The sequence below is a fragment of the Mastigoproctus giganteus genome, chromosome 11 (genome assembly GCF_048544385.1).
Source record: "Mastigoproctus giganteus isolate SK-2022 chromosome 11, ASM4854438v1, whole genome shotgun sequence".
NCBI classification, from domain to species: Eukaryota; Metazoa; Arthropoda; class Arachnida; order Uropygi; family Thelyphonidae; genus Mastigoproctus; species Mastigoproctus giganteus.
Genome location: NC_143585.1, coordinates 33,238,470 through 33,264,758, shown reverse-complemented (window position 1 = coordinate 33,264,758; position 26,289 = coordinate 33,238,470). Strand labels below are relative to the sequence as shown.

Here is a 26,289-nt window from a genome sequence, read left to right as displayed (position 1 = left end):
TTTTTAATAACTTGACTTTACCACATATTACATAATGTATGACATTAATATTTTCAAGGGGTATAAATTCAAATTGAGGAAAGACAGTTGAAAAATAGATGTGCAGAAGTTTGCCTTTAGCAAGTGGGCAGTTGATTGCTGGAACAAACTTCCATCTGTTGTTGTGGAAGTTGGTAGCTTAAATAAATTCAAGGAAGATGTAGATAAACTGTTGGAGGGAATGGAGGCAATATAAATAGCATTACCCCGTTTCAGAGATATGCTTTTTATTTCTTTGAATTTATTTTAGTGACAGTTAATAGGTGAGAGAGGGATAAATTGATAGTTGATGGTAAAATGTGATAATGGATTGATATCCATGGCTTATGAACAGAAAATTGAAGCAAAATATATCACTTGGTAAGAGTCAAACATATTTTGATTGACTGTGCATGTTAACAACATCGAACTTCAATATTTCTTTCTCTGGCTAATCTCCGAGAATCGATGACATTAAACCATATCATTGGTTGTTGTTTGTTTGTTATTTGGTCTTTAGGAGCATTAGCAACTAAGGCCATATTGCTCTGGGATATGCGGTGGTCATTCCCGGACCTTTCTGCATCCTCCGTATTTGGTGGTTACTGGCTCGAACCCCAGTCTAATCAAGAAGCGTGTACTACGCACTGCTGCTCCTTCCCACCTGGCTACGGAGGTGCCTCATATCATTGGAGAGGAGGCAAACATTATTGAACTTTAGTGTTTTTTTGAAAGAAATTGGAATTTATGATCGAATATAAATAGTTTCTGAGCTGAAATGAAATTGAGCTGGCTTCATATTAATTATTATTTATAACATTGCTATGAATAGGCGCATTATAGCCACAGCAGCTTGTGCACCATTAAACACACACACACACACACACACACACACACACACACACACACACACACACACACACACACACACACACACACACACACACACACACACACACACACACACCCCACTTGGATAACTAAAGACTTTATTTTATTTTTTTTTTGTTGATACAGTATATGACAGTGATAAGTGGCAAATTTAGATTTAAAAAAAAAAAATGAGATGGCTATTCAATTGGCCAGTAATCATAGGGTGAATCAGAAAAATTTAACTTGGCACGGAAACCAAGTACACAATATGTGCATTAGCCATGTAATGAAAGGAAGCCTTTTTTGCAGGCAAAACAAAAATAATAATAACAATAAATAATTCAAATGAATAAAATGAAACAAAAAAACTACTGTGTGTTTTCCAAATTGAAATTCAAAGGTCCATCTGACCTTTGAATTTCCCCCAAGTGTCATCATAAACTATTACAGAGTCATCATCATCATCAGCCATTTTCAATCCACTGCAGGATGAAGGCCTCTCCAGCAACTTTCCAGTTCCTTCTGTTTTGAGCACTGGCCATCCATTTACTACTCAAAAACTCATGACTTTCATCTATCCATCTCCGCCTTTGTCTTCCAGGTTTTCTTCTAGCTCCTCTTGGGTACCAATCTGTTATTTTCTTAGTCCATCTGTCATCATGTCTTCTAGCTATGTGTCCTGCCCAAGACCATTTTAGTTCTTTAGTTTTGATAAGAATGTCCTTTACTTGAGTTTGCTGCCTAATCCATGTGTTTCTCTTCTTATCTAACAGTCTGATTCCCAATATAATTCGTTCCATTCTTCGCTGTGTAGTTCTTAGCTTCTCTTCCATTCTTTTGGTGAGTGCCCAAGTTTCACTTCCATAAGTCATGGTGGGGAGTATACATTGATTCATTATTTTACGTTTCAGACAAACTGGGATATTGCTCTTCAGTATGTGACTATATTTCCTGAATGCTATCCATCCAAAATTTATTCTTCTCTTGACTTCCAGCCATTTATCATTATTACAGCTAATAACTTGTCCCAGATAAGTATATGACTCCACCTTTTCAATTACTGCTCCTTCAATCATTATTTCCCTTTCCGTGGCATACTTGTTCATCATTACTTTTGTTTTAGCCATATTCATCTTTAGTCCAAAATCCTTACTAACTGTGCATAACTGATTAAGATTTTCCTCTAATTCTTTGGGATCGTGGCTTATGACCACAATGTCATCTGCAAATCGTAAACGGTTTAGGTACTCTCCGTTCACATTGACTCCTTTCTGCGACCAGTCTAATCTTCTGAAAGCTTCCTCAAGGGCAGCAGTAAACAGCTTCGGAGATATTGTGTCTCCTTGTCGAACTCCTTTCTCGATTTTAAATTTCCTACTGTCTTTGTCTAGTCTAATAAAGGATGTAGCACTCTCATATATTTTCTTCAAAATCATAATATATGGAGTATCTATGCCTTGTCTTTCCAGTGCCCGAAACATTGCCTTATGCTGTATGGAGTCAAACGCCTTTTCATAATCCACAAATACCAGGCATAATGGTGTTTTATATTCATTTGATTCATTTGATTATATTACAGAGTAGCTTACAGTAAATAACACTTCCTGACTAAAAGAAAGCTTCCTACAATCTAGTCTTAAACCTATTTCCTCTTAATTTCAGTTTATGGCTCCTAGTTCTGGAATCAACATTTGGAGTTATCGGATGAGTGAAATGGAAGGTTTTTTTTTTTGGTTGATGCTGTATAAGCTTGCTTTCTTGCATCATATACCTCAACTAATGCTAATGCTAATCATTTGGATCAGTGGAAATTTCACCTTCCTTCATTTTACTTTTCCTTTTCAGAGCCTTATCAGGTTTCCTGTAAGGTGCCTGGTTACCAAGCTGGTTAGCCCACATTTTTAAGGTCTTTCTTTACATAGGCAGCCTTTTGCAAATCTCACCAAGCAAATTACTTATCTTTGTACCCTTTCAAGAAGCTCATTTGCCTTATTTTAGCCTCCATAGCTAAAATAAGGCCTTATTTTGCCAGAGCTTCCATACTTGAATGCAGTGTTCCAAGTGTGGTTTTAAAAAATTGCCTTATGTGGGGGAATTATGACTGCTCTATCTTTACAAGAAAGATTTGATAAATTATTAATTTGACATTATAGACTCTCCTTGCTGACTGTTTGCAGTGTTATGTAAACAGTCAGCAAGGACTAGAAATCAAACTTCCAAATCTTTATCCTCCTCTTCCACTGTTTGTAATTCAATTTCTCCTAGTGTACAAGTTATTTTGGTATTATTTCCCCATGTATATATCCTTTCATTTTGCATCATAAATGTAATTGCCAATCTTCTGACCATCTCCAAAGCCTATTCTGGTGTTGTCCTGAGGGAGTGCTGCTTGGTACTGATCATTAACCACTCACCTAAATCTTCACATTGCACCTTCAATCAGCCCGTGCCCACCAAATATGGAGGATGCGGAAAGGTCAGGAAATGACCACCGCATATCCCCGGAGCAATATGGCCTTAGTTGCTAATGCTCCTAAAAAAAACAAATAACAATAGCACCTTCAATCACTTAATCAATGACATTTAAGAAAACTATAAAAAACAAACATCATTTAGGGATTCCACTTGTAATGTTAGCAGAACTTATAAAGAGTAATAAAAACCCTCTCCTGCCCTACTATTCATCTAATCCAAATGATCAAAATGTGTTCCACCTTATACAGTAGCATTTTGTGCAGGACTGAGTTAGATGTTTTGCTAGAATACAGATAAACAATGTGAGATTGATTTTGATTGAAGGTAAAGAAAGATTGTATTGAGAACTATCCATGGATTGGTGGAACCCTATTGGCAAACTGCTTACTGTTAAGAGCTGATTGATCTAAATTATTATGTTAGTCACTTAAACCTATGTTGTTATAATATTTTATTTATAGGCTGTTACACCCATGTGTTCGATCAGTTTATCATTTGTTACTTGTGCATGCCACTCAATCACTCATTCATATACTTTTATTTTCTGGTATGATATTTAATGTTAATTTCATGCAGCCCACCTGTGAACTGTGGATTGCCAAAGTGAACTATGTTTGGTTTGCTTTTAGGGCTTTTATTTGTTTCTTTAATCAGCCATTTGAACATTAACTTCTGAACACAATCAAATTAGTCATCCAAATGGCATAGAAGATACTTACCTTTTACTAACTTTGCATTCAGCAGAATATCAGGGACTCACTCTTGATATATTTAGTACTTCACTTACAATTAATTATGTAAATGAATCACAATTTCTGACTTAAGTCAGAAATTGTCATTTTCATAATTAATTGAAAGATGATGAGGAAAATACAACTCTTCCCCCATAAAATGTTCATTTTAACAGCAAGATATTGGAGGAGAACTGTTTCCCCCCCTCCTTCTTACCCTTATATAATAGTCAGGAACTGTAATTCATTTAACAGTACAGTTCCTGACTTTTTATACAAGGGTGGAATGGGGGATATTCCTCCCATAAAATGAATATATGTCTGTTATAAATACTAAATGTGACCTTGGTACCTGACATTTGTCCGTGTGTGTGTGTTTATTTTATTTTCAGTTGGAGTTGTTTTACGTGTGAAAGTGAGGCATGTTTCATTCTTGTTGTCGAATCTGGCTTCCCCCTTAGCATATGTTATAGCCATGTTTCCTGGTAAGTTTTTGTAGCCTATGGTGCTTGATGGTAACAACAAACATATAAATTTTTAACAAAGTCATGAAAGTTAAGTTTCCTCTTATGTGGTTGAAAAACATCTTAATTATAATCACTTTGCCATAGCTTTTGGTAGAGGCACATGATGCAAGAAAGAAAGCTTATACAGCATCAGCCAAAAAAAAAAAAAAAAAAACCAATTTCACGCATCCGTTCCTCTAAAGGTTTGACCAGTTCCTCCTTGAATTTATGTAACATATCAACTTTCACAATGTCAGATGGAAGTTTGTTCCAGCAATCAACTACTCACTGGCTAAAGGCAAACTTCCACACATCTATTCTATAGCTATCTTTCCTCAGTTTGAATCTATGCACCCTCAGGTTTGTAATCTGAGTAAGAGGAAGAATCCACTCAGCATTAAGCCTGCTCAATCCATTCAAGGCCTTATACACCTCAATCAGATCACCTCACAGGTGCCTAGTCTCCCGAAGCTGCAATTTGCAGAACTTAAGCCGTTCTTCATAAAAACACTCCTTTGTTCCCTTCACCAGTCTCCGTTGCATCTCTCTGTACTCATTTTAGCAACTCTACATCCTATAATGAGACTTCCAGATGTGTATGCAGAATTCAAGGTGTGGCCTGACCATTGCCTTATAAAAGGGGATAATCACCACCTTATCTCTGCTCTCAAAATACTGTATATCATTGACAAGAACCCATAACCTACTCTGGCAGCATGTCTGACTGCAAACAAAACTTTATATCTGACTGCACATTTACCCCAAGGTCTCTTTCATTCTCCACTACCCTGAGTGTAACACCGCATAGTTGGTACATTTCTCTGGGGTTACTGCTACCATATGCAGTACTTTGCATTCAGTTGCCACTTCTCATTCCATCTACCAAACGTTTCCAGATCCTGTTGCAGCAGCAGATACTGTCATTACTGTTATTAACAGCGCTGCCAACCTTTATATCATCTGCAAACTTTGATATTAAGCTTGATATACCTTCATCAATACCCATTGATAAATATACAAAACAACAGTGGGCCAAACACCGAACCCCGAGGCACACCACTAATAACATTAGTCCACGTAGAGCAATACCCATTGAACAGCACTCTCTGTCTTTTCCCACTCATCCATCCTTTTATCCATTGTAGCAACTTGCCCTTAATGCCATACTTCTCCAATTTGTACAGTAGTCTTCCATGTGCAACAGTATCAAAAGCTTTCCTGAAATCTGAGTATTTGATATCAAAATTATTTTTTGCATCCAGTTCCTTTGTAACCACATCATAATATTCAATCAAATTTGTCAGACAAGGCTTTCCCTTAACAAACTCATTCTGTGTCTGAATTTATGCTGCAGTCTTGTCTAGATGATCCTGCAATGCATCTTTAACCAGTGACTCCATTATTTTACCCAGAACAGAAATTAAACTAACTGGTCTGTAATTACTCGTGTCACCCTTCTATCCCCCCTTTGTGAATTGGGGATACATTTGCACATCTCCAGTCTATGGTGGACCTCCCCCGAGTCCAAGAATGCTCTCATAATTATGGCTAAGGGTTTGCTTACTTCCTTTGCTGCCTCCTTTAATATAACTGGATAGATCCCATCCACCCCAGGTGCCTTTCTTATGTTTAACTTCAACAATTTCTCCTCCATTTTGCTCTCAGTTATTACGAAATCATTTAACTCCCTGTTAGTTTGATAAACATCTGGACCTCTCCTCCTTGAATAACTCCTCGTGTGAATGTAGATGCAAAATACTCATTTGGTTTGGCAGCTATCTGAGAATGATGACAGTGAAACCATTGATATCAAGTGGACCAATCTGATACATCCCCTTCCTTTTAGAGTTTATATAAGTAAAGAAGTCTTTGTTGTTTTTCTTTGCATGCTTTGCCAAAGATTTTTCATAACATTCCTTTGCTTGCCTAACCTCCTTTGTGACTTGATTACAGACTAGCTTGTATTTACCATAGGCTTCTATGTCACCTGACAATTTGTGCATCCCATACATTTTTCTTCTCTTCCACGAGTCTCAATTCATCTGACATCCATTTGTGCCCGAACATAGAGCAGTATTTCTTAGTTGGAACAAAAAGAAGCCTAGTAGCTTCCAAGATTACTTCCTGGAATGCTTCCCATTTAGAATTTGCTGTTGGTAACATCATCAGTTGGTCCCAGGTGCCTCCATAGCCAGGTGGGAAGGAGCAGCAGTGCGTAGCACACACTTCTTGATTAGACCGGGGTTCGAGTCCATCACCATCAAATACGGAGGATGCAGAAAGGTCAAGGGAATGACCACCGCATATTCCCGGAGCAATATGGCCTTAGTTGCTAATGCTCCTAAAAATCAAACAAACACATCAGTTGGTCCCACTTTATAGAACCTAAAAAATCTCTGAGGCTACTGTTGTTGCCTTTACGAAAGCAAAAACCCCCTCTTTACCCCTGATGGTAGTTACATCTTTAGGAAATCCCACATCATTGCATTATGATCACTGCTATCTAGTGGTTCCTTTATCTGTAAATTCTTAATGCATGAATAATCACTGCTGATAATGAGATCAAGAGCCTTACTCCCTCTTGTTGCCTTTTTAACATGCTGCTGTAGAAAACAATGACCAACCCACAAGTTCTAGTCTATATCTGGGAAGTTAAAATCCCCTATTATAAGACACTCTGATTTTCTCTATAATTGTCCATTGTACTCATCAGAGTCATTAGGCCTATAACGAACTCCTACCCTAATTTTTGCTTTCCCAGTGCTTATGTCACACCAACCTGACTCAGCATTGCACTGTCCATCTATGTCAACTGGATGCACTTCCTTAGATTTTGGTGTTTCTTAACTGCTAGCATAACCCCTCCTCCCTCTTTACCCTGTCTATCTTTTCTGTACATATTTTACTCCCCAAATTCCAATTCTGCATTCCTTATATCTGAGTGGCACCAAGTCTCTGATATCCCAACATTATCTGCCTTGGATGTCTTATCTAGCACTTCAATTTCATCAAATTTGTTTACCATACTCCTAGCATTGGTGTACATGCAAGTATACATGCACCTGTTCTTACTCTTAGTTACTCCCCTCGATGTGGACACCTGTACATGGTAAGTGGACCTCTCCGTGATGCTGCTGGTCTTCCAGATTAGCATCACTGGGTTCCAACGCTCATACCTTGGTTCCAGGGTTACATCATTGGAATCTGGCGTGTGCAGCCATGCGCCACGACCTGTGGAAACTTGGAAAGGGGTATCCTGGTGGTTGAGTGGCCCAGCCTTGATACACCACTTTGGCCTCTGTTCGACAAGACAGGTGGTCCTGGGCCGGCCCAACTGGCATCAATCGGTGGGTGGTTCTTGCTGCTAGGGTGAACTGCTTTCCAATAAGTCTCCCTCCCGTTGGTCCTTGGACAGGATCAAGGCTTATTGGAAACATAGGTATGGTGCTCCTAAGTCAACTTGGCACCCCATTTGTGTACACAGTACCTGCTAGTTCACGAGTGGGCGTCTCCTCGTAGGGCTCTGTCATGGGTGAGGTACTTAGGGCATTGGAAATTATCTTACTCATATGAGTAATTTAAATTCTATTTCTTCTGGGGACCCAATTAGGCCCCTACCTAACTGATCAGAAGATACAAATAACTGCAGCTCAAAAAGGCAGAGAACTGAGGATAGACCACCATCTGTGACACCGCTTTTCCTTATTCTCCATTCCACCAGAGAGCACACACGCTCCTTGATTAGACCGGGTTCGAGTCTGTGACCACCAAATACGGAGGATGTGGAAAGGTCAGGGAATGACCACCGCATATCCCCGGAACAATATGGCCTTAGTTGCTAATGCTCCTAAAAACCAAATAACAAACAAACAAACTGGAGAGCAGGAACTTGGGAAAATGTCACCCTTCTTCATCCAGAAAGGATTAGAATGGTTGACAAGATCTCCAAAATCTGTCAAAAGGCTACATTCTGGAGATATTTTAGTTGAGGCTGCAAGCCAAAAACATGCACAGCAACTACTGAAAGCCACATCTTTAGGGGGATTACCCATCATTGTTACCCCCATAAAACCTTGAATTTTTCACGTGGTGTCATATCAGAGTGGGATCTCCTCTGAACTTAAAGACCAAGGAGTGACTGCTCTTAAAAGAATATCAATGCGGAAGGATGGGAATCTCATCCCTACTCGAGTTCTCAACCTAACGTTCAACACCCCATGGCCTCCAAGTTCCATAAAGGCAGGCTATTTAAACTGCCCAGTGAGGATTTATATTCCAAACTCACTGAGGTGTTTTAAATGCCAAAATAGTGCCACTCTCGAACAGCTTGTCGTGGAACCCCTGCCTGTGTTTGCTGTGGTACTAAAGACCACGAGAGCAAGGAATGTTTAACTTCTAACCAAGTTGTACTAACTGCCAAGGAGAACACCCTGCATACTCTTGACCATGCCAGTGGTGGAAGGATGAAAAGGAAATTCAAAAACTAAAAACAGAGCTAAACATCTCCTATCAGGAGGCCAGAAAACGCATCCAACCAATAAATAGCGCCAAGCCTTCATATGCCCAAAAAGTTTCTGGGAAAAATACCATCGATACTCAGACTGATATGACTATTAGTCATTTACCCCCATTGCACGCTATTTATTAAGTTCCCAAAAGCCCACCTAAAAATCACAGTCAGCCTCTACTCCTATATCCATACCTCCTAGTGCTCCACCATTTCCAAAACACAGTGCTAAAGAAAATCCGAAGAAAGGGGAACAGCCACCTACAATCCAAGAGACAATGGATGTAGAATATAAAGAGGTACAGGACAAGTCTGTCCTGGAACTCTTTGTGAAAGAAGGAGAAGATATGGATACAGACCAATGTCCAGTCTTTTCAAAGAGAGATAAACCCAGGACTAAGAAAATGAAGCCCTCAGCCCTTTGGAAGCGACCAGACGGACCCAATAAATCTAAATAATGGGTACATTCAAATTTCTACAATGGAATTGCCGTGGATTCCGTAGAAATAGAGATGACATCATGGTTCTCCTGAGTAAGCAAGAGCCAACTTGCTTTTGCTTACAGGAGACATATTTAAAGGCAAATGAGGACCCTTACTTACGCAACTGCTCAGTTATTCGCAGAGACAGAGCTGGGGATGGACCTGCCCATGGAGGAGTCAAAATCCTTGTGGGTAACCACACCCCCCTTTCAGTCTATGCTACTGAGAGGCTGTAGCAGTTCGTCTTACTGTAGGGTTCCTTTTAACTGTTTGCTCCATCTATTTGCCACCTGGGAATGACATCCCTCAGACAGACCTTGATGATCTCATTAAGAAGTTGCCACCCCTTTTCTATTATTGGGGGATTTCAATGGACATAATACTCTGTGGGGTAGTTCTGACATCAGTAGAAGAGGTTGGATTATCGAGCGATTGCTTGAAAACAATGATCTGGCCCTTCTAAATGTGGGATCTAACACCTTTTTTCCACATGGCTACCTCGACATTTACTGCCATTGATCTTTCCATCTGCTCCACTTCCCTCTTGCCTCTGAATACATGGGAGGTTGAAGAAAACTCTTATGGTGGTGATCACTTCCCCATGTTATCCACCCTTTCTAATGGGAGACAGTGTCACCAGTCAAGGATGCCACATTGGAACTGATCACGCCGACTGGAATCCCTTTCGTCATCTGGCAATGTTCAATACCACTACAGTCAGCCAGAAGCCAATTAATGAGTCAGTAAAGCACATCACAGAAAGTAGGGCCCAGGCAGCGGCAGTTGCAATCTCAAGGACATCATCCCACTTCCCACGTTTTCCAAAACCATGGTGGAATAGAAAATACACAGCAGCTAGGAAGGCTCAAAACAAAGCATGGGGAATATTTTGTCATTACCCCACCATAGATAATTTAATAGCCTTCAAACGTGCATGTGCCAAAGCACATGCACGTTTGAAGGACATGCATATGCATCAGACGTCAGAGCCAAAAGGAATCTTAGATCCGATTTTCATCTTCCATCACACAGGCTGCCAATCCCAAAGCCATCTGGGACAAAGTTCGGATAATGAAGGGAAAATACACCTCGCACCCTTCATCAATCCTGGAACATAATGGATGTACAATAGCAGATCTAACTGCAATTGCCAATACTCTTGGGGAGACATTCGCTAAAGTGTCTTCAGAAACATTGTACCCCCCAGAGTTCCTCGCACTCGAACAAAGATCAGAAAAACATCACCTAAAGCTCTCCTTTAACAGTTGCGAGGAATACAGTCAGCCCTTTACACAATGGGAGCTGAAAGCAGCACTCTCACTATCTAAGGCTTGTTTCTGCTGTTGGGCCAGAACGGCATCCATTATGAGATGTCATCTGGCCTTCTATAGGGATGGGATACACTTAAATAGAAAGGGTGCAAGGATGATTGAGTGGGAGAAGACAGAGTGCTGTTCAATGGGTATTGCTCTACGTGGACTAATGTTATTAGTGGTGTCCCTCGGGGTTCGGTGTTTGGCCCATTGTTGTTTTGTATATTTATCAATGGCATTGATGAAGGTATATCAATACCATCAGAATCCATGGATCTCTGTCTCTATGATAGAATGTATATTGAAGAGACATTTCTGGACTCATGGCATATGGCAACAGTCCTTCCCTTTCCGAAACCAAGAAAGGATCCAAAAATACCAAAAAATTACCGTCCTATTGCTCTGATGAGCTGCTTGTGAAAGATCCTGGAAAGAATGGTTAATGCTTGCCTTTTGTGATACAGTAAACCCCCGCTATTCGCGGGAGTTACGTTCCTGAGAAATGTCGCGAATAACGAAAACGCGAATACTGAGTTATGGCTCCCATGGTAATAAAGGGGTTCCGTTCCAAAGTATGAAATATATAAGAAAAACTAGTCTAAAATTTTGTCTATGTATGTATTATATGGTTGCTTGCATTTCACTATGTACATAGTGAAATGCAAGCATATGGCATCGAAATGAAAATAAGAAACAATTTAATATTAAATGTAATATTTATTAGAAATTTCAAACAAATCTTTCAAACCAGCGCCTTTGCTAGCAACAAAACTTATCCCACCAATGCTATCACCAGTTTTGCTAAAGTGTTGATAAAGGAGTTTTGCCTTTTCACGAATGATGAGTGAACTTAACTGAATTTTATTTTGAGTTCAGTCTTCTCTCCACAGATTTAAAGCTTTTTTCATTTTTTCTAATTTAACATCACGAGTTACAGAGCAAATTTTTGAAGCAATTAACGCGTTTTCATGGACACTATGGCGGATTTTTTTCTTCTGATTTCTTGATTGATCGTTGACTCATTGATTTTATAATGTTTTGCCACTGAGGAGACACTTTCACCATTAGAAATTTTGTCTAATAACTCAATTTTATTCGCTAATGTTATCACCTTCTTTGATCTTTTCACATTTCCCTTGTTATTCGTAGCCATAATTTTGTACGGGTTAGAAAGAACTTGTCCAATAAAGTCACTTTCTTCCGTTAACACGCTCGAAAAAGTCTGTTTTGCACTGCAAAACGGTAGATTTATCATTTTTGTAAGCATACCAATTTATAAATTGATAAATTTATTCAATTTATAAGCATATAAATTAAAAGCAAACGACGAAACCTTCAATGGCAAGAGCATAACACATACGGAACAAGAATTAGGAAGAAATATCCACGCTTGCAATTTTGTCACTCCTCTCCCCCCCACCCACTGAGCGTGGTTTTGACCGGGAAAGATAATTCTAGCCACGCCCATGTTTTTTTATGGCGGAAAATATTCACTGCGCTTTAATATTCGCATTTTTTTTAGATTTCATTTTATATTAAATCGGCGATCGCGAATATGCGAAACCGCGAATACAGATACTGTGAAGAGCGGGGGTTTACTGTGTTTAGAAGCTAACGATCTCCTTTCCAGAATACAATGTAGCTTCCGACATTGTCGGAAGTCAAATTGTATTCTGGAAGTCAATCGAACATGTCAACACTTGACCATTTAATCCGCTAGGAAACCTCTATACGTAATGCTTTCTTGAAACGTGAGCACCAGGTGTCGGTTTTCTTGATATGGAAAAAGCGTAGTTGTTGTTGGTAACTCTATTGTCAGGGAAATGGGGAACATGCTTTGTAAAAAGGATAGGTGTAACAGGACCAGGGTATATCTGCCAGGAGCAAAGGTTGATGACGTTGTAGAGCGGATATCATCTTTTAAGGGCACAAAAGGTGATATAGTTGTACACGTTGGCACTAATGATATTAAGAGTAGGAGACCAACAGAATTACTTAAGTACAGGTCACTGTTGAAAAAAAGGCATGAATTACGGTTGAATTTGAAAGTGTCTGAAATTCTGCCCAGACACGATAGGAGGGAGTATATGATGAGAGCCTTGTCGATTGATTCGACCCTGGAAAGATTGTGCAAGGCTCAAGGGGTAGAATTTTTTTCAGCCTGGACTGTACTTGTTAACAGGAGAGACTGCTTCTATAGGGATGGGATACACTTAAATAGAAAGAGTGCAAGAATATTTGCTGATGCTATCGAGGCAGTGTTAGGTGGGTTGGAAAACTGCTAGCTTGGGGGAGTACAAGAACTAATAGATTAACAGTAGCCACTGGCAGAGGTGAAAGTGATTCTTGCACTGCTTCTATTGGAATGAGCAGCAGCCTGGAAAACAAGATGCAGGATATTTCAGAGACTGCTTGGAGTCATTGCGGTACAAGTAAACACATGGGTTGTGTTAGGGTAGCTAAGAAAAAGAACAGGTGCATGTATACTTGCGTGTACACCAATGCTAGGAGTTTGGTAAATAAATTTGATGAATTGGAGGTATTGCTCAAAACATCAAAGGCAGATATTGTTGGGATATCAGAGATGTGGTGTCACACAGATATAAGGAATGCAGAACTGGAATTTGGGGAGTACAATGTGTACAGAAAGGATAGGAAGGGAGGAGGGGTTATGCTATTAGTTAAGAAACACACAAAATCCAAGGAAGTGAAGCCAGTTGACATCGCTGGACAGTGCAGTGTCGAGTCAGTTTGGTGTGACCTAAGCATTGGGAGATCAAAATTGAGAGTAGGAGTGTGCTATAGGCCTAATGACTCTGAAGAGTATAATAAGAAACTTTACAGGGAAATACAGTGGGCCAGTAAATCAGAGTCTTATAATGGGAGATTTTAATTTCCCAGATATTGACTGGAATTTGTGGGTTGGTCACTCACACACTAGCAAGGCTTTTGTGGATTTATTGGATGATTGTTTTCTACATCAGCATGTTCAGGAGGCAATTAGAGGGAGTAATACTCTTGATTTGATTATCAGTAGTGATTCTTCATGCATTAAGAATCTGCAGATAAAGGATCCACTAGGTGGCAGTGATCACAGTGTGCTCAAAGAGGTAACTACCATCAGGGGTAAAGGGAAGGGTTTTTGCTTTCGTAAAGGTGACTACGACGGTCTGAGACAGTATTTAAATTCTATACAGTGGGACCAACTGATGATGTTACCAACAACAAATTCAAAATGAGAAGCATTCAAAGAACTTACCTTGGAAGCTACTAGGCTTTACATACCAACTAAGATGTTCAAGGCCTAAATGGATGTCAGATGAACTAATGAGACATATGGCAGAGAAGAAAAATGCACGGGATACATATAAATTAATGGATGACATGGAAGCCTATGTTAGATATAAGCTGGTCTGTAACCAAGTCACAAAGGAGATTAGGCAGGCAAAGACAGATTATGAGAAATCCTTGGCAAAGGATGCAAAGAAAAAAACAGCAAAGAGTTCTTTACCTATGTAAACTCTGGAAGGAAAGGGATGAATCAGATTGGTCCACTTGATATTGATGGTTCAACAGTTCAAGATCCTGCTCAGGTGGCTAACAAACTAAACAAGTATTTTGCATCTACATTCACACATGAAGAGTTATTCAGGAAAGGGAATGCCAGAGGTGAAGTAAACTCTGGCAGCGAGCTAGATGATTTTGTACTAACTGAGAGGAAAGTGGAGGAGAAATTGTTGAGTATAAACATAAAAAAGGCACCTGGGGTGGATGGGATCTCTCCAGTTATAATAAAGGAGGCAGCAAAATAAGTAAGCAAACCCTTAGCCATAATTATGAGAGCTTCTTTGGATTCAGGGGAGGTACCCATAGACTGCAAATGTGACTCCAATTCACAAAGGAGGATCACAGGCTGACACAAGTAATTATATACCTGTGAGTTTAACTTTTGTTCCAGGAAAATTAATGGAGGCACTGGTTAAAGAAGCACTGCAGGATCATATAGACAAGACTTTAGTTATAGCTCGGACACAGCATGGTTTTGTTAAAGTCTTGCCTGACCAATTTGATTGGATACTATGATCCAGTCACAAAAGAACTGCATGCAGGGAATAACTTTGATATTATATATTTGGATCTTAGAAAGGCTTTTGATACTGTTGCACATGGAAGACTGCTGCACAAATTGGAGTAGTGTGGCATTGGAGGCAAATTGCTGCTAAATAAAGGGATGGTTGAGGGTGAGAAGACAGAGAGTGGTAATCAATGGACACTGCTCATCGTGGACTAATATTATTAGTGGAGTCCCTAAGAGTTCAGTGTTGGGTCCATTATTGTTTTTTGTATTTATATATGGTATAAATGATAGTGATATATCAAGCTTAATGTCCAAGTTTGCAGATGATTCAAAGGTTGGCAGGGTTATTAAGGACACTACTGACACTATGCTGCTGCAACAGGAACTGGTAAGGATGGGCTGAGAAGTGGCAAATGAAGTTTAACATTGACAAATGTAAAGTATACATATGGGAAACAGTAACCCCAGAGCAATGTATCAACTCTGTGGTACTACACTGACAGTGGTAGAGAATGAAAAGGACCTGGGAGTAATTGTGCAGGCAGGTATGAAGTTCTCTGAGCAGTGCAGATGGGCTGCAAGAGTAGCTCATTGTGTCTTGTCATTGATATACAGGAATTTTACTAGCATGGATAAGGAGGTGATTATTCCCTTGTATAAGGCAATGGTCAGGCCACACCTTGAGTACTGTATACAGGTCTGGAGGCCTCATTTCAAGAAGGATGTAGAGCTGCTGGAACGAGTACAGAGAAGGGCAACAAGATTAGTGAATGGAACAAAGGGTTTCTCTTACGAAGAAAGGCTTAAGTTTTGCAAATTACAGTGTCTGGAGACTAGGCACCGGTGAGGTGATCTGATAGAGGTGTATAAAGCCTTGAATGGTTTGAGCATGCTCAATGCCGATGGGATTCTTCCTCTTGCTCAGAATAATCACCTGAGAGGGCATATGTTCAAATTGAGGAAAGATAGATGTGCGGAAATTTGCCTTTAGCCAGCGGGTAGGTTGTTGGTGGAACAGACTTCCATCCCTTGTTGTGGAAGTTGATAGCCTAAATAAATTTAAAGCTCACCTGGACAGGTATTTCGAATGAACGGAGGGGTGAAATGGCAGTGGTGTTTTTTTTTTTTTTTTTGGTTGATGCTGCCTAAGCTTGCTTTCTTGCATCATATGTCTCTACTAATGCTAATGCATATGACACAGCTTGTAGATATGGAATTTTAAAAGACATATATAACTTTGGTGTTAGGGGACACATTGCCCTCTTTAGTAAAAACTTCTTTGCAGATTGTTCTTTCCAAGTTCATGTAGGATCCACCCTCTCCCGGCCATTTTGTCAAGAAGAGGGAGTTTGACAAGGATCAGTTTTAAGTGCTACGCTTTTTGCTATCAAAGTTAACTCTATAACTGAACAACTTCCTCCCACCGTAAACAGTGCCCTCTCTGTAGATGATTTTAGCATCTTTTTGCAGTCATGCAACATGAGGGTTATTGAAAGACAGTTGCAGCATGCCATTGACCACGTCAACTCTTGGGCAGTGACTAATGTCTCTCCACAGAAGACTGCGTACACTTTTGTTGCAAATGGAACCTTCACCCTGAACCAGATCTTAAACTCAGATAAGACATCATTCCAGTAGCACCTGAGACAAAATTCTTCGGGCTCATTTCCGATAAGAAGTTGACATTTTTACCCTATATTCGTCAACTGCGGACAAAGTGCACGAGAGGATTGAACCTCCTACATGCTATCTCCTCCAATAATCTCCTCTACTTTACTCAACCTGTATCGTGTGCTTGTCTGATCAAAACTAGACTGTGTCGCAAGTGTATGCATCAGCTAGAAACAGTGTACTTAGGTGGCTGGACTCAGTTTACCACCAAGCTATCCGTATTGCTACTGGAGCATTTTGAATATCCCCTGTCCAGAGTTTATATGTTGAAGCAACTGAACCACCACTGTCATTCCGACGAAAGCAGTTGTCTTTAAAATATACCTTTAAATTAAAATCTCTGCCAGACAACCCTACGTGGACATCTGTTTTCAAGCCACGATGGGAAAACCTATATAACACTCATCAGACTGCCAACCAGCCTTTTGGTATTTGTGTCCAAGAGCTGCTCAGAGAGCTCGACATCATAGTAGACAATGTTGCCCAGTCACCAAGGCAACCACTTCCACCCTTGCATGCTCACTTACCGTCATGCGACTTCTCCATTAAAAATTGGGGTAAGTCCATAATTCCATCTTCTGTTTACCAATAACTCTATGCTGCCCACCGAGCCGAATAATCCGACTTCTTGCCTGTCTTCACTGGTGGCTCAAGGTCAGAGTTGTCTATTGGATCTTCTGCTATCTTTCCAGGTTGTTCTATATAATTGGAAAGATTCCCCAAGAATGCAGCATATATACAGCTGAGTTGTATGCTATAGAGTGAGCCTTGACCACATTAAAACCCATAGGTATCAAAGGTGTATGGTGTACACTAACTCTCTAAGTAGCTGCAGGCTTTATCGGGGTTGAGGTATTAACCTCATACATTTGTGACCTGGATTCAGCAGATGCTACACTCTCTGTCTGAGCGTTCTTTCGAAATTCGTTTCTGCTGGATTCCAAGCCACATTGGGATCGGGGGAAATGAACTGGCAGATGCTGCAGCCAGATCATCAGAACACCACAAGACCTATTGCCTCTTAGTCCCCTATACAGACTATGGGCAGCTAATACAGGCTAAATTACTCTCCCAATGGCAACAACCTTGGCATGAGCAAGTCACAAACAAGCTCTATCAGATAAAGCCTGTAATCCGACACTGGCAGCCTAGTCTACGCAGGAACTGCAGGGAGGAAGTTGTTCTAGCTTGCCTCTGTGTAGGACAGAGTCATCTTACACATGCATTTCTGTTGAGGACAGATGACTGTCCAATGTGTGAGAACTGTGGCATCATTTTAAGTATTCATCACAATTTAACCAAATGTCCACATTTTAGACATAAATGTGATTTATATTTTACTGCCTTTAGTCATCTGGCTGAGCCTTATACACTCAGTCAGATTTTATACAACAATGACCATGTGTCTGCCGTTTTTAGCTATTTAAAATCAGTAAATGTTTTTACTCATATTTAAAATTTACCTCTTATTGTTATTTCTTTGTTGATATATGTTTTATACCTCTGTTATTATATATCTTGACATGGTGGCCTAACTAATTAGGTCACTGAATGCTTAATTTTTATATAAAACCTGGTTTTGGTGCATTATAGCCTTAGTTGCTAATGCACCAATAAAATTCAAACCAAACCAAACCAAACTCTTAGTTACTCTAACACAGCCCATGTATTTACTTGTTTCATGACTCCCAGCAGTTCCTAAAACCCCCAGCAACTGGCTTTCTGGGCTGCTGCTCATTCCATTAGAAGCAGTGCAAGAATCATTTTCACCTCTGCCTGTGGCTACTGTTAACCTATTAGTCTATGAATCCCCCCCCCCAGCCAGTAGTTTTTTCATCAACCTAACATTGCCTCGATAGCATCAGCAAATATTCTTGCATCCTTTCTATTTAAGTGTGTCCCATATAGTTTGCATGTGCATGTTTGGAGTTTTCATTTAAAAAAAAAAAAAAAAAAAGCTCAAGTGCAGTGGGCTGCAAAAATTGGCCGTGAAACTCAACAATAACGTGCAAAAAGAGAACCAGCCCGACTTTCATGTAAAACAACTCTGATTGAAATAAAAAGGTTGCTTCCTACTTTGCTTCTTTTACCTCCCACTTGCTACATCTTAGTAAGGGGAAAATTGAAATCACCCATAATAAGGCATTCATCTTGCTTACCTGTTCCATCTGCACATAGAGGTTCTTGGCATACTTTTCACAATCTTCTGCTGTGTAACATACCCCATACTTATTTTACCTTTGCTTCCAAGCACTGGATGGATATTTTCAGACAACTGTGATTGTATTCATGGTGGTTGCCACATACAACAAACAGTGTAAAGGATTTGTTAGAAGTAAGAAAGCTTTGAACAGTACGGTGCTGAGTTTTGTGTACTTCATTCTTTTGAATTTAATTCCCTATTCTGATGTTCACACTCGTCAAAGCAGTATCATACAGTGTGTGGTAAACATTATACCTGATATGCTGCATTCCACTGGTGAAACCTGCTCTTTCTTGTATCAGAATATTTTAGCTACCAGAGGGCATTACACTGAATTAATATTGCCCTGAAATAACAGTCCCCCCCACCACACACACATACTCTCTCTCTCTCTCTCTCTCTCTCTCTCTCTCTCTCTCTCTCTCTCTCTCTCTGTGAGTTTTGAAAGTAATTTCCCCTCTCCCCCCATATAAATACAATACAGTTGTTCCTTAGAGTGTGGGCAGTGGCCACAACTTTTTGAAAACAGTAGTATAAGCTTAATTCATGAACTATTAATTGCATTAATTTCTTTGATCATTATTAATATCATAATATAGAAAATTGAAATAATAGTTTTAGAATTGCTGATTTTTCTTAAAGTTACTGAAGCTCTGTTGCCTTCTTTTGGAACTGTTTCTTTTTATTCTTGCCTTCCATTTTGGTACAAGTGTATTTTGTGTTTGACAAGTACTTTACCACAATATTTATCAAGTAGAAGTCACCAGAGCGTTTATTATTTTTGAAGTTATTTTAGCTATTACAGTACAATTATATTTTAATTATAGTAATTACTTATTATAGATGGCACCATTGATTACAGAATCAAGTGTTGAGACAATACGTGGTATCAGCAGCAGTACTACTACCAACAGTTCATCTAATCCTTATAACAAATGGGCTTGTCACTTGTGTACATATATGAACTGGCCTCGAGCTTCAAAATGCACGCAGTGCTTAACTGTTCGCAAAAAAAGCATACCATCATGCTCAACTCCCACAAGTCCTAAACCTGAAACTGGTAGTCCTAGGAGGGGAAAGCTTCTTGCTGAGCCTGAATCAAGTAGTATTTCAGATAATTATCATAATGACAGGAATAAAGCATGGACTCGTTCAGTTAAGTGGGTGTGTCCATCATGTACATATGAAAACTGGCCAAAGTCTTCTAAGGTAAAATTAAATGATTTTTAAAGATATTTTCTTCTTGTATAGTTGTTGGTATTGCCATTTTAATTATATGTGATTATTAATATTATATACTTAATCTTGCTAATGGATCATAGTCAGGTAGAATGCCTGAAAATCATCAATCCTGGTACTTGGGTTTTTTCAAGTATGTGGATAAGTCTAAACAAGCATAAATTGTCAAATTCCACACTTTGACACAAATTCCACACAGCAGAATTGCTCAATTGGCAGCATTTGGGTGCCCACTTTTTGTCAATTTCTGCGTGATTAATTTATTATTTTTGGTTAACCTTAATTAATTAGATTATTTTATTTCTATTTATTCTTTTATTCCTTTTGGCTGTCGTTTAAGATTTGGAAATAAGAAGTTTTCTATTGAGAAACCTAGGCATGAAAAAACTTCTGAGTGATTAAGCAACAAAATTGCTTCAATAATGTTTCATAAAAAAATATAATAATGATAAAAAAAAAACCCAAGTGCTGTTGATTATAACTTGACCATGTTTTTTGATTGCAGCTTCTGATTCCCATATTTTTACCCACAACATATCCTACATAAATTATTATTATTATTGCTCATATTATTTCTCCCTGATTGGGGGTTCCACCTCATGACGAGTATTGCTACCAAATGCACATGGTGGTTGTTGTTATGTCTTATGTTACTATTGGTCGAGGAACTCTGACTGCCCTACAGGTGTTCAGGATTACGACTTTCTGGAGTTCCTTGTAGGTGTTCTCTGGGAGACCTATTGCTACTAGGCTGCTCTGTAGGGTCTTTGGCACCATACCTGTGGTTGACACGATGATCGGTATGCTCGTTACTTGTTGCATATTCCACATCTGCATTATTATTATGCACATGCGTTATTATTAGCATTAGCATTAGTAGAGGCATTTGATGCAAGAAAGCAAGCTTATGCAGCATCAGCCAAAAAAAAAAAAAAAAAAACCCACTTCCACTTCACCCCTCTGTTCGTTTAAGATACCTGTCCAGCTGAGCCTTAAACTTATTTAGGCTATCAACCTCCACCACAAGGGATGGAAGTCTGTTCCACCAACCAACCACCCGCTGGCTAAAGGCAAATTTCCGCACGTCTATCCTACATCTGTCTTTCCTCAATTTGAATTTATGCCCTCTCAGGTGATTTTTCTGAGCTAGAGGAAGAATCCCATCAGCATTGAGCATGCTCAAACCATTCAAGGCTTTATACACCTCTATCAGATCACCTCGCTGGTGCCTAGTCTCCAGACACTGTAATTTGCAAAACTTAAGCCTTTCTTCGTAAGAGCACCCCTTTGTTCCATTCACTAATCTTGTTGCCCTTCTCTGTACTCGTTCCAGCAGCTCTACATCCTTCTTGAAATGAGGCCTCCAGACCTGTATACAGTACTCTAGGTGTGGCCTGACCATTGCCTTATACAATGGAATAATCACCTCCTTATCCCTGCTGGAAAAATTCCTGTATATCATTGACAATACTCCATGAGCTACTCTTGCAGCCCGTCTGCACTGCTCAGAGAACTTCATATCTGCCTGCACAACCACCCCCAAGTCCCTTTCATTCTCTACCACTGTCAGTGTAGTACCACAGAGTTGATACGTTGCTCTGGGGTTGCTGTTTCCCATGTGTAGTACTTTACATTTGTCAATGTTAAACTTCATTTGCCACCTCTCAGCCCATCTGCTCAACCTTTCCAGATCCTGTTGCAGCAGCATAGTGTCAGTAGTGTCCTTGACAACCCTGCCAACCTTTGTATCGTCTGCAAACTTGGACATTAAACCCGATATACCATCATCAATATCATTTATAAATACAGAAAACAATAATGGACCCAACACTGAGCCCTGAGGGACTCCACTAATAACATCAGTCCACGATGAGCAGTGTCCATTGATTACCACTCTCTGTCTTCTCCCCCTCAACCACCCCTTTATCCATAGCAGCAATTTGCCTCCAATGTCACACTGCTCCAATTTGTGTAGCAGTCTTCCATGTGCAACAGTATCAAAAGTCTTTCTAAGATCCAAGTATATAATATCAAAGTTATTCCCTGCATCCAGTTCTTTTGTGACTGCATCATAGTATCCAATCAAGTTGGTCAGGCAAGACTTCCCCTTAACAAAACCATGCTGTGTCTGAGCTATAACTGAAGTCTTGTCTAAATGATCCTGCAGTGCTTCTTTAACCAGTGCCTCCATTAATTTTCCTGGAACAGAAGTTAAGCTCACAGGTCTATAATTACTTGTGTTAGCCTTTGATCCTCCTTTGTGAATTGGGGTCACATTTGCACATTTCCAGTCTATGGGTACCTCCCCTGAGTCCAAGGAAGCTCTCATAATTATGGCTAAGGGTTTGCTTACTTCCTTTGCTGCCTCCTTTAATATAACTGGATAGATCCCATCCACCCCGGGTGCCTTTCTTGTGTTTATCTTCAACAGTTTCTCCTCCACTTTACTCCCAGTTATTTCAAGATTCTGTAGCTTACTGCTAGAGTTGAATACACCTCTGGCATTCCCCTTGCTGAATAACTCCTCATGTGTGAATGTCGATGCAAAATATTCATTTAGTTTGTTAGCTACCTGAGCAGGATCATCAACAGTTGACCCATCAATATCAAGTGGACCGATCTGATTCATCCCCTTCCTTCTAGAGTTTACATAAGTAAAGAACTCTTTGCTGTTTTTCTTTGCATCCCTTGCCAAGGATTTCTCGTAATCTGCCTTCGCCTGCCTAACCTCCTTTGTAACTTGGGTGCATATCAACTTGTATCTATCATAGGCTTCTGTGTCATGTGTTAATTTGTATGTATCCCATGCATTTTTCTTCTCTGCCATATGCCTCATTAGTTCATCTGACATCCATTTTGGCCTAAACCTTGAACAATATTTCTTAGTTGGTATGTAAAGCCTAGTAGCTTCCAAGATAAGTTCTTTGAATGCTTCCCATTTTGAGTTTGCTGTTGGTAACATCATCAGTTGGTCCCACTGTATGGAATTTAAATACTGTCTCAGTCCATCGTAGTCGCCTTTACGGAAGCAATAACCCTTCCCTTTACCCCTAATGGTAGTTACCTCTTTGAGTAAATCCCACTTCAGCACACTGTGATCACTGCCACCTAGTGGTTCATTTATCTGCAGATTCTTAATGCATGAAGAATCACTGCTGATAATCAAATCAAGAGTATTACTCCCTCTAGTTGCCTCCCGAACATGCTGATGTAGAAAACAATCATCCAGTAAATCCACAAAAGCCCTGCTAGTGTGTGAGTAACCAGCCCCCAAATTCCAGTCAATATCTGGGAAATTAAAATCTCCCATTATAAGCCACTCTGATTTACTGGCCCACTCTATTTCCCTGTACAGTTCCTTATTATACTCATCAGAGTCATTAGGCCTATAGCACACTCCTAATCTCAATTTTGATCTCCCAGTGTTTATGTCACACCAAACTGACTCCACACTGCACTGTCCAGCGATGTCGACTGGCTTCACTTCCTTGGTTTTTATGTGTTTCTTAACTAATAGCATAACCCCTCCCCCCTTCCTATCCTGTCTATCCTTTCTGTAGACGTTGTACTCCCCAAATTGCAGTTCTGCATCCCTTATATCTGTGTGACACCACGTCTCTGATATCCCAACAATATCTGCCTTTGATGTTTTGAGCAATACCTCAAATTCATCAAATTTATTTACTAAACTCCTAGCATTGGTGTACACGCAAGTATACCTGCACCTGTTTCTATTCTTAGCTACGCTAACACAACCCATGTGTTTACTTGTACCGCAATGGCTCCCAGCAGTCTCTGAAATACCATGCATCTTGTTTTTCAGGCTTCTGCTCATTCTAATAGAAGCAGTGCAAGAATCTCTTTCACCTCTGCCAGTGGCTACTGTCAATCTATTGGTCTTTGTCTCCCCCCAAGCTAGCAGTTTTCCGACCCACCTAACACTGCCTCGATAGCATCAGCAAATATTCTTGCACCCTTTCTATTTAAGTGTATCCCATCCCTGTAGAAGCAATCTCTCCTGTTAACAAGTACAGTCGAGGCTGAAAAAAATTCTACCCCTTGAGCCTTGCACAATCTTTCCAGGGCCGAATTGATCGACAAGGCTCTCATCATATACTCCCTCCTATCGTGTCTGGGCAGAATTGCAGACACTTTCAAATTCAACCCTAATTCTCGGCTTTTGTTCAACAGTGACCTGTACTTGTTAAGTAATTCTGCCGGTCTCCTACTCTTAATATCATTAGTGCCAACGTGTACAACTATATCACCTTTTGTGCCCTTAAAAGATGATATTCGCTCTACAACGTCATCAACCTTTGCCCCTGGCAGACATACCCTGGTCCTGTTCCACCTATCTTTTTTACAAAGCATGTTCCCCGTTTCCCTGACAATAGAGTCACCAACAACTACTAGTTCCTTTGGGACCAGCGCATTCTGCCTTAGGGGTTGTCTCTGTGCCACGCGATGCCCAAGTGCAAGCTCTGGCGTTGATGTGGGCAGCTGAGAGCTTGATGGGCCCCTCAATTTAGTTTCTTCGAGGGCATCCACCCTGTCCTTCAAGCTCTCATATAGGCCCACAAGAATGCCGAGTTGTTGCCTGATATCGATACACTCCTTGCATCGCGCACACACAAAGACATCCCCCTTGGCAGTATCATGTCCCGTACCCGATTGCTCTGCAAACATCAAGAAAACAGTGCATTTTATAAGGCTGTGAGTCAGAGGACAACTGCCCCCCTCAGTTCTGCTCTGAGCCACAGCACTTCCATTAGCTTGAGCCTTTTGCTTTGCTGCTCTGGTCTGAGTCATGATTCTATTAATTATTTATTATGGAGCGGTCCCAGTACAGTTTGTGGGTTCGGGTCTCTAGTACTGCCTGGGGTTAGTACTTGTAGTAGGGTACACTTTCTTTGATCAACTGGTATTTCCTTGCTAGCTTCTGATGTATTATCCTGGCTGCCCAGTTGTGTCTATGAGTGTACTCAGTCTGGGTGACCACCTTGCATCCCGTGGTGATATGTTTGGATTGTTTCTGAGACCAGGTGGTATCGTCGACGTGTGTCATCGAACACTCTGGGCTCCTTGTCTATGTATTTTCTATAGTTCCTGGTGTTGATTACCTGATCTTGGATGGCGAGCATGAATCCTTCAGTCTCGGAGAAGCACGTCCCACTCGCGAGCCCTGCATTGGAAGCAATTTTATCTATGTGATCTTGATGGAGATCATTGTAGTGTCTGCCATGGAGGGTCTTCTGCAGATCTTTCTAGCTTTGTTTTTGCCTCCTGGTTGGGGGGGGGACTTCTCGCTTAGGTTGAGTGGGGTATACTGTCTATCTTCCTTATTGCCTGCTGGAGTACTGCTGTGTGTTTCTGGAATTAATCCTTCAGGTTAACTTCGCTGTCTTCTGTTGCTCAATGAGGTCTATCAGGCCCCTTCCTCCTTCTTTCTGGGCAATTGTCAGTCTCTCCATTGCAGATTTCGCGGTGGTGTTGGCAGCTCTTGATCATTATTGTCCTTGTCTTTCGCATGATATCCTCCAGCTTGGTGTTAGTCCAATCTGTGACCCTGAAGGAGTATGTTAGCACTGGGACTGTATAGGTGTTTATGGCTTTAACTGTGTTCCCTTCATTCAGCTTTGCTTTCAGCAGGCTTCTAAGTCTCTGATGGTATTTTTTGGTCAGGCAGGCCTTAATTTCCTTGTGCTGTAACTGCCAAGTCCGCATCATCCCCAAGTATTTGTATGCCTCTTCCTCTGCCATGGGTTTGATCTCTTTACCAGTCTGCAGCTGATGGTTTTGGTTGAGTAATTTTCCCTGGTGGTGCAATTCGTGGGTCTTGCATTTGTCTAGACCAAATTCCATCCTAATATTATTGCTGAATTTTTCTGTGATCTGGAGTAGTTGCTGGAGGTGCTTCTTGGTTCCTGTGTAGAGCTTGATGTCATCCATGAACATCAGGTGGGTGAGGGTGTACAAGTTCTTCCTTCCTTCCTACCTTCTTTGAGGTTATATCCGTATTTGCTGCTGTTGAGTATGGTGGATAGCGGTTATGTGCTAAACAGAACCACAGTGGGCTCATGGCATCTCCCTGAAAAATTCCTCTCCTGATGGGAATTGGCCTGGTTGTGATGTTTTTGACCTTAATGGTGGTACTCCATTTCTCAATTGTTTCTCCTAGGAAGTTTGTCATTAT

The 26,289-nt window shown here is 40.4% G+C and overlaps 1 protein-coding gene across 1 annotated transcript in view; it reads left to right on the top strand.

Annotated features, from left to right (window-relative positions):
- The window catches only part of trbd (ubiquitin thioesterase trabid), a 203,313-nt gene that overhangs the window by 67,627 nt on the left and 109,397 nt on the right, over positions 1 to 26,289 (top strand). Inside the window, exon 3 of the mRNA XM_090385535.1 lies at positions 19,701 to 20,066. Coding sequence (XP_090241661.1) covers positions 19,701 to 20,066 — 366 coding nt within the window. The remainder of the gene's footprint in view (positions 1 to 19,700; positions 20,067 to 26,289) is intronic.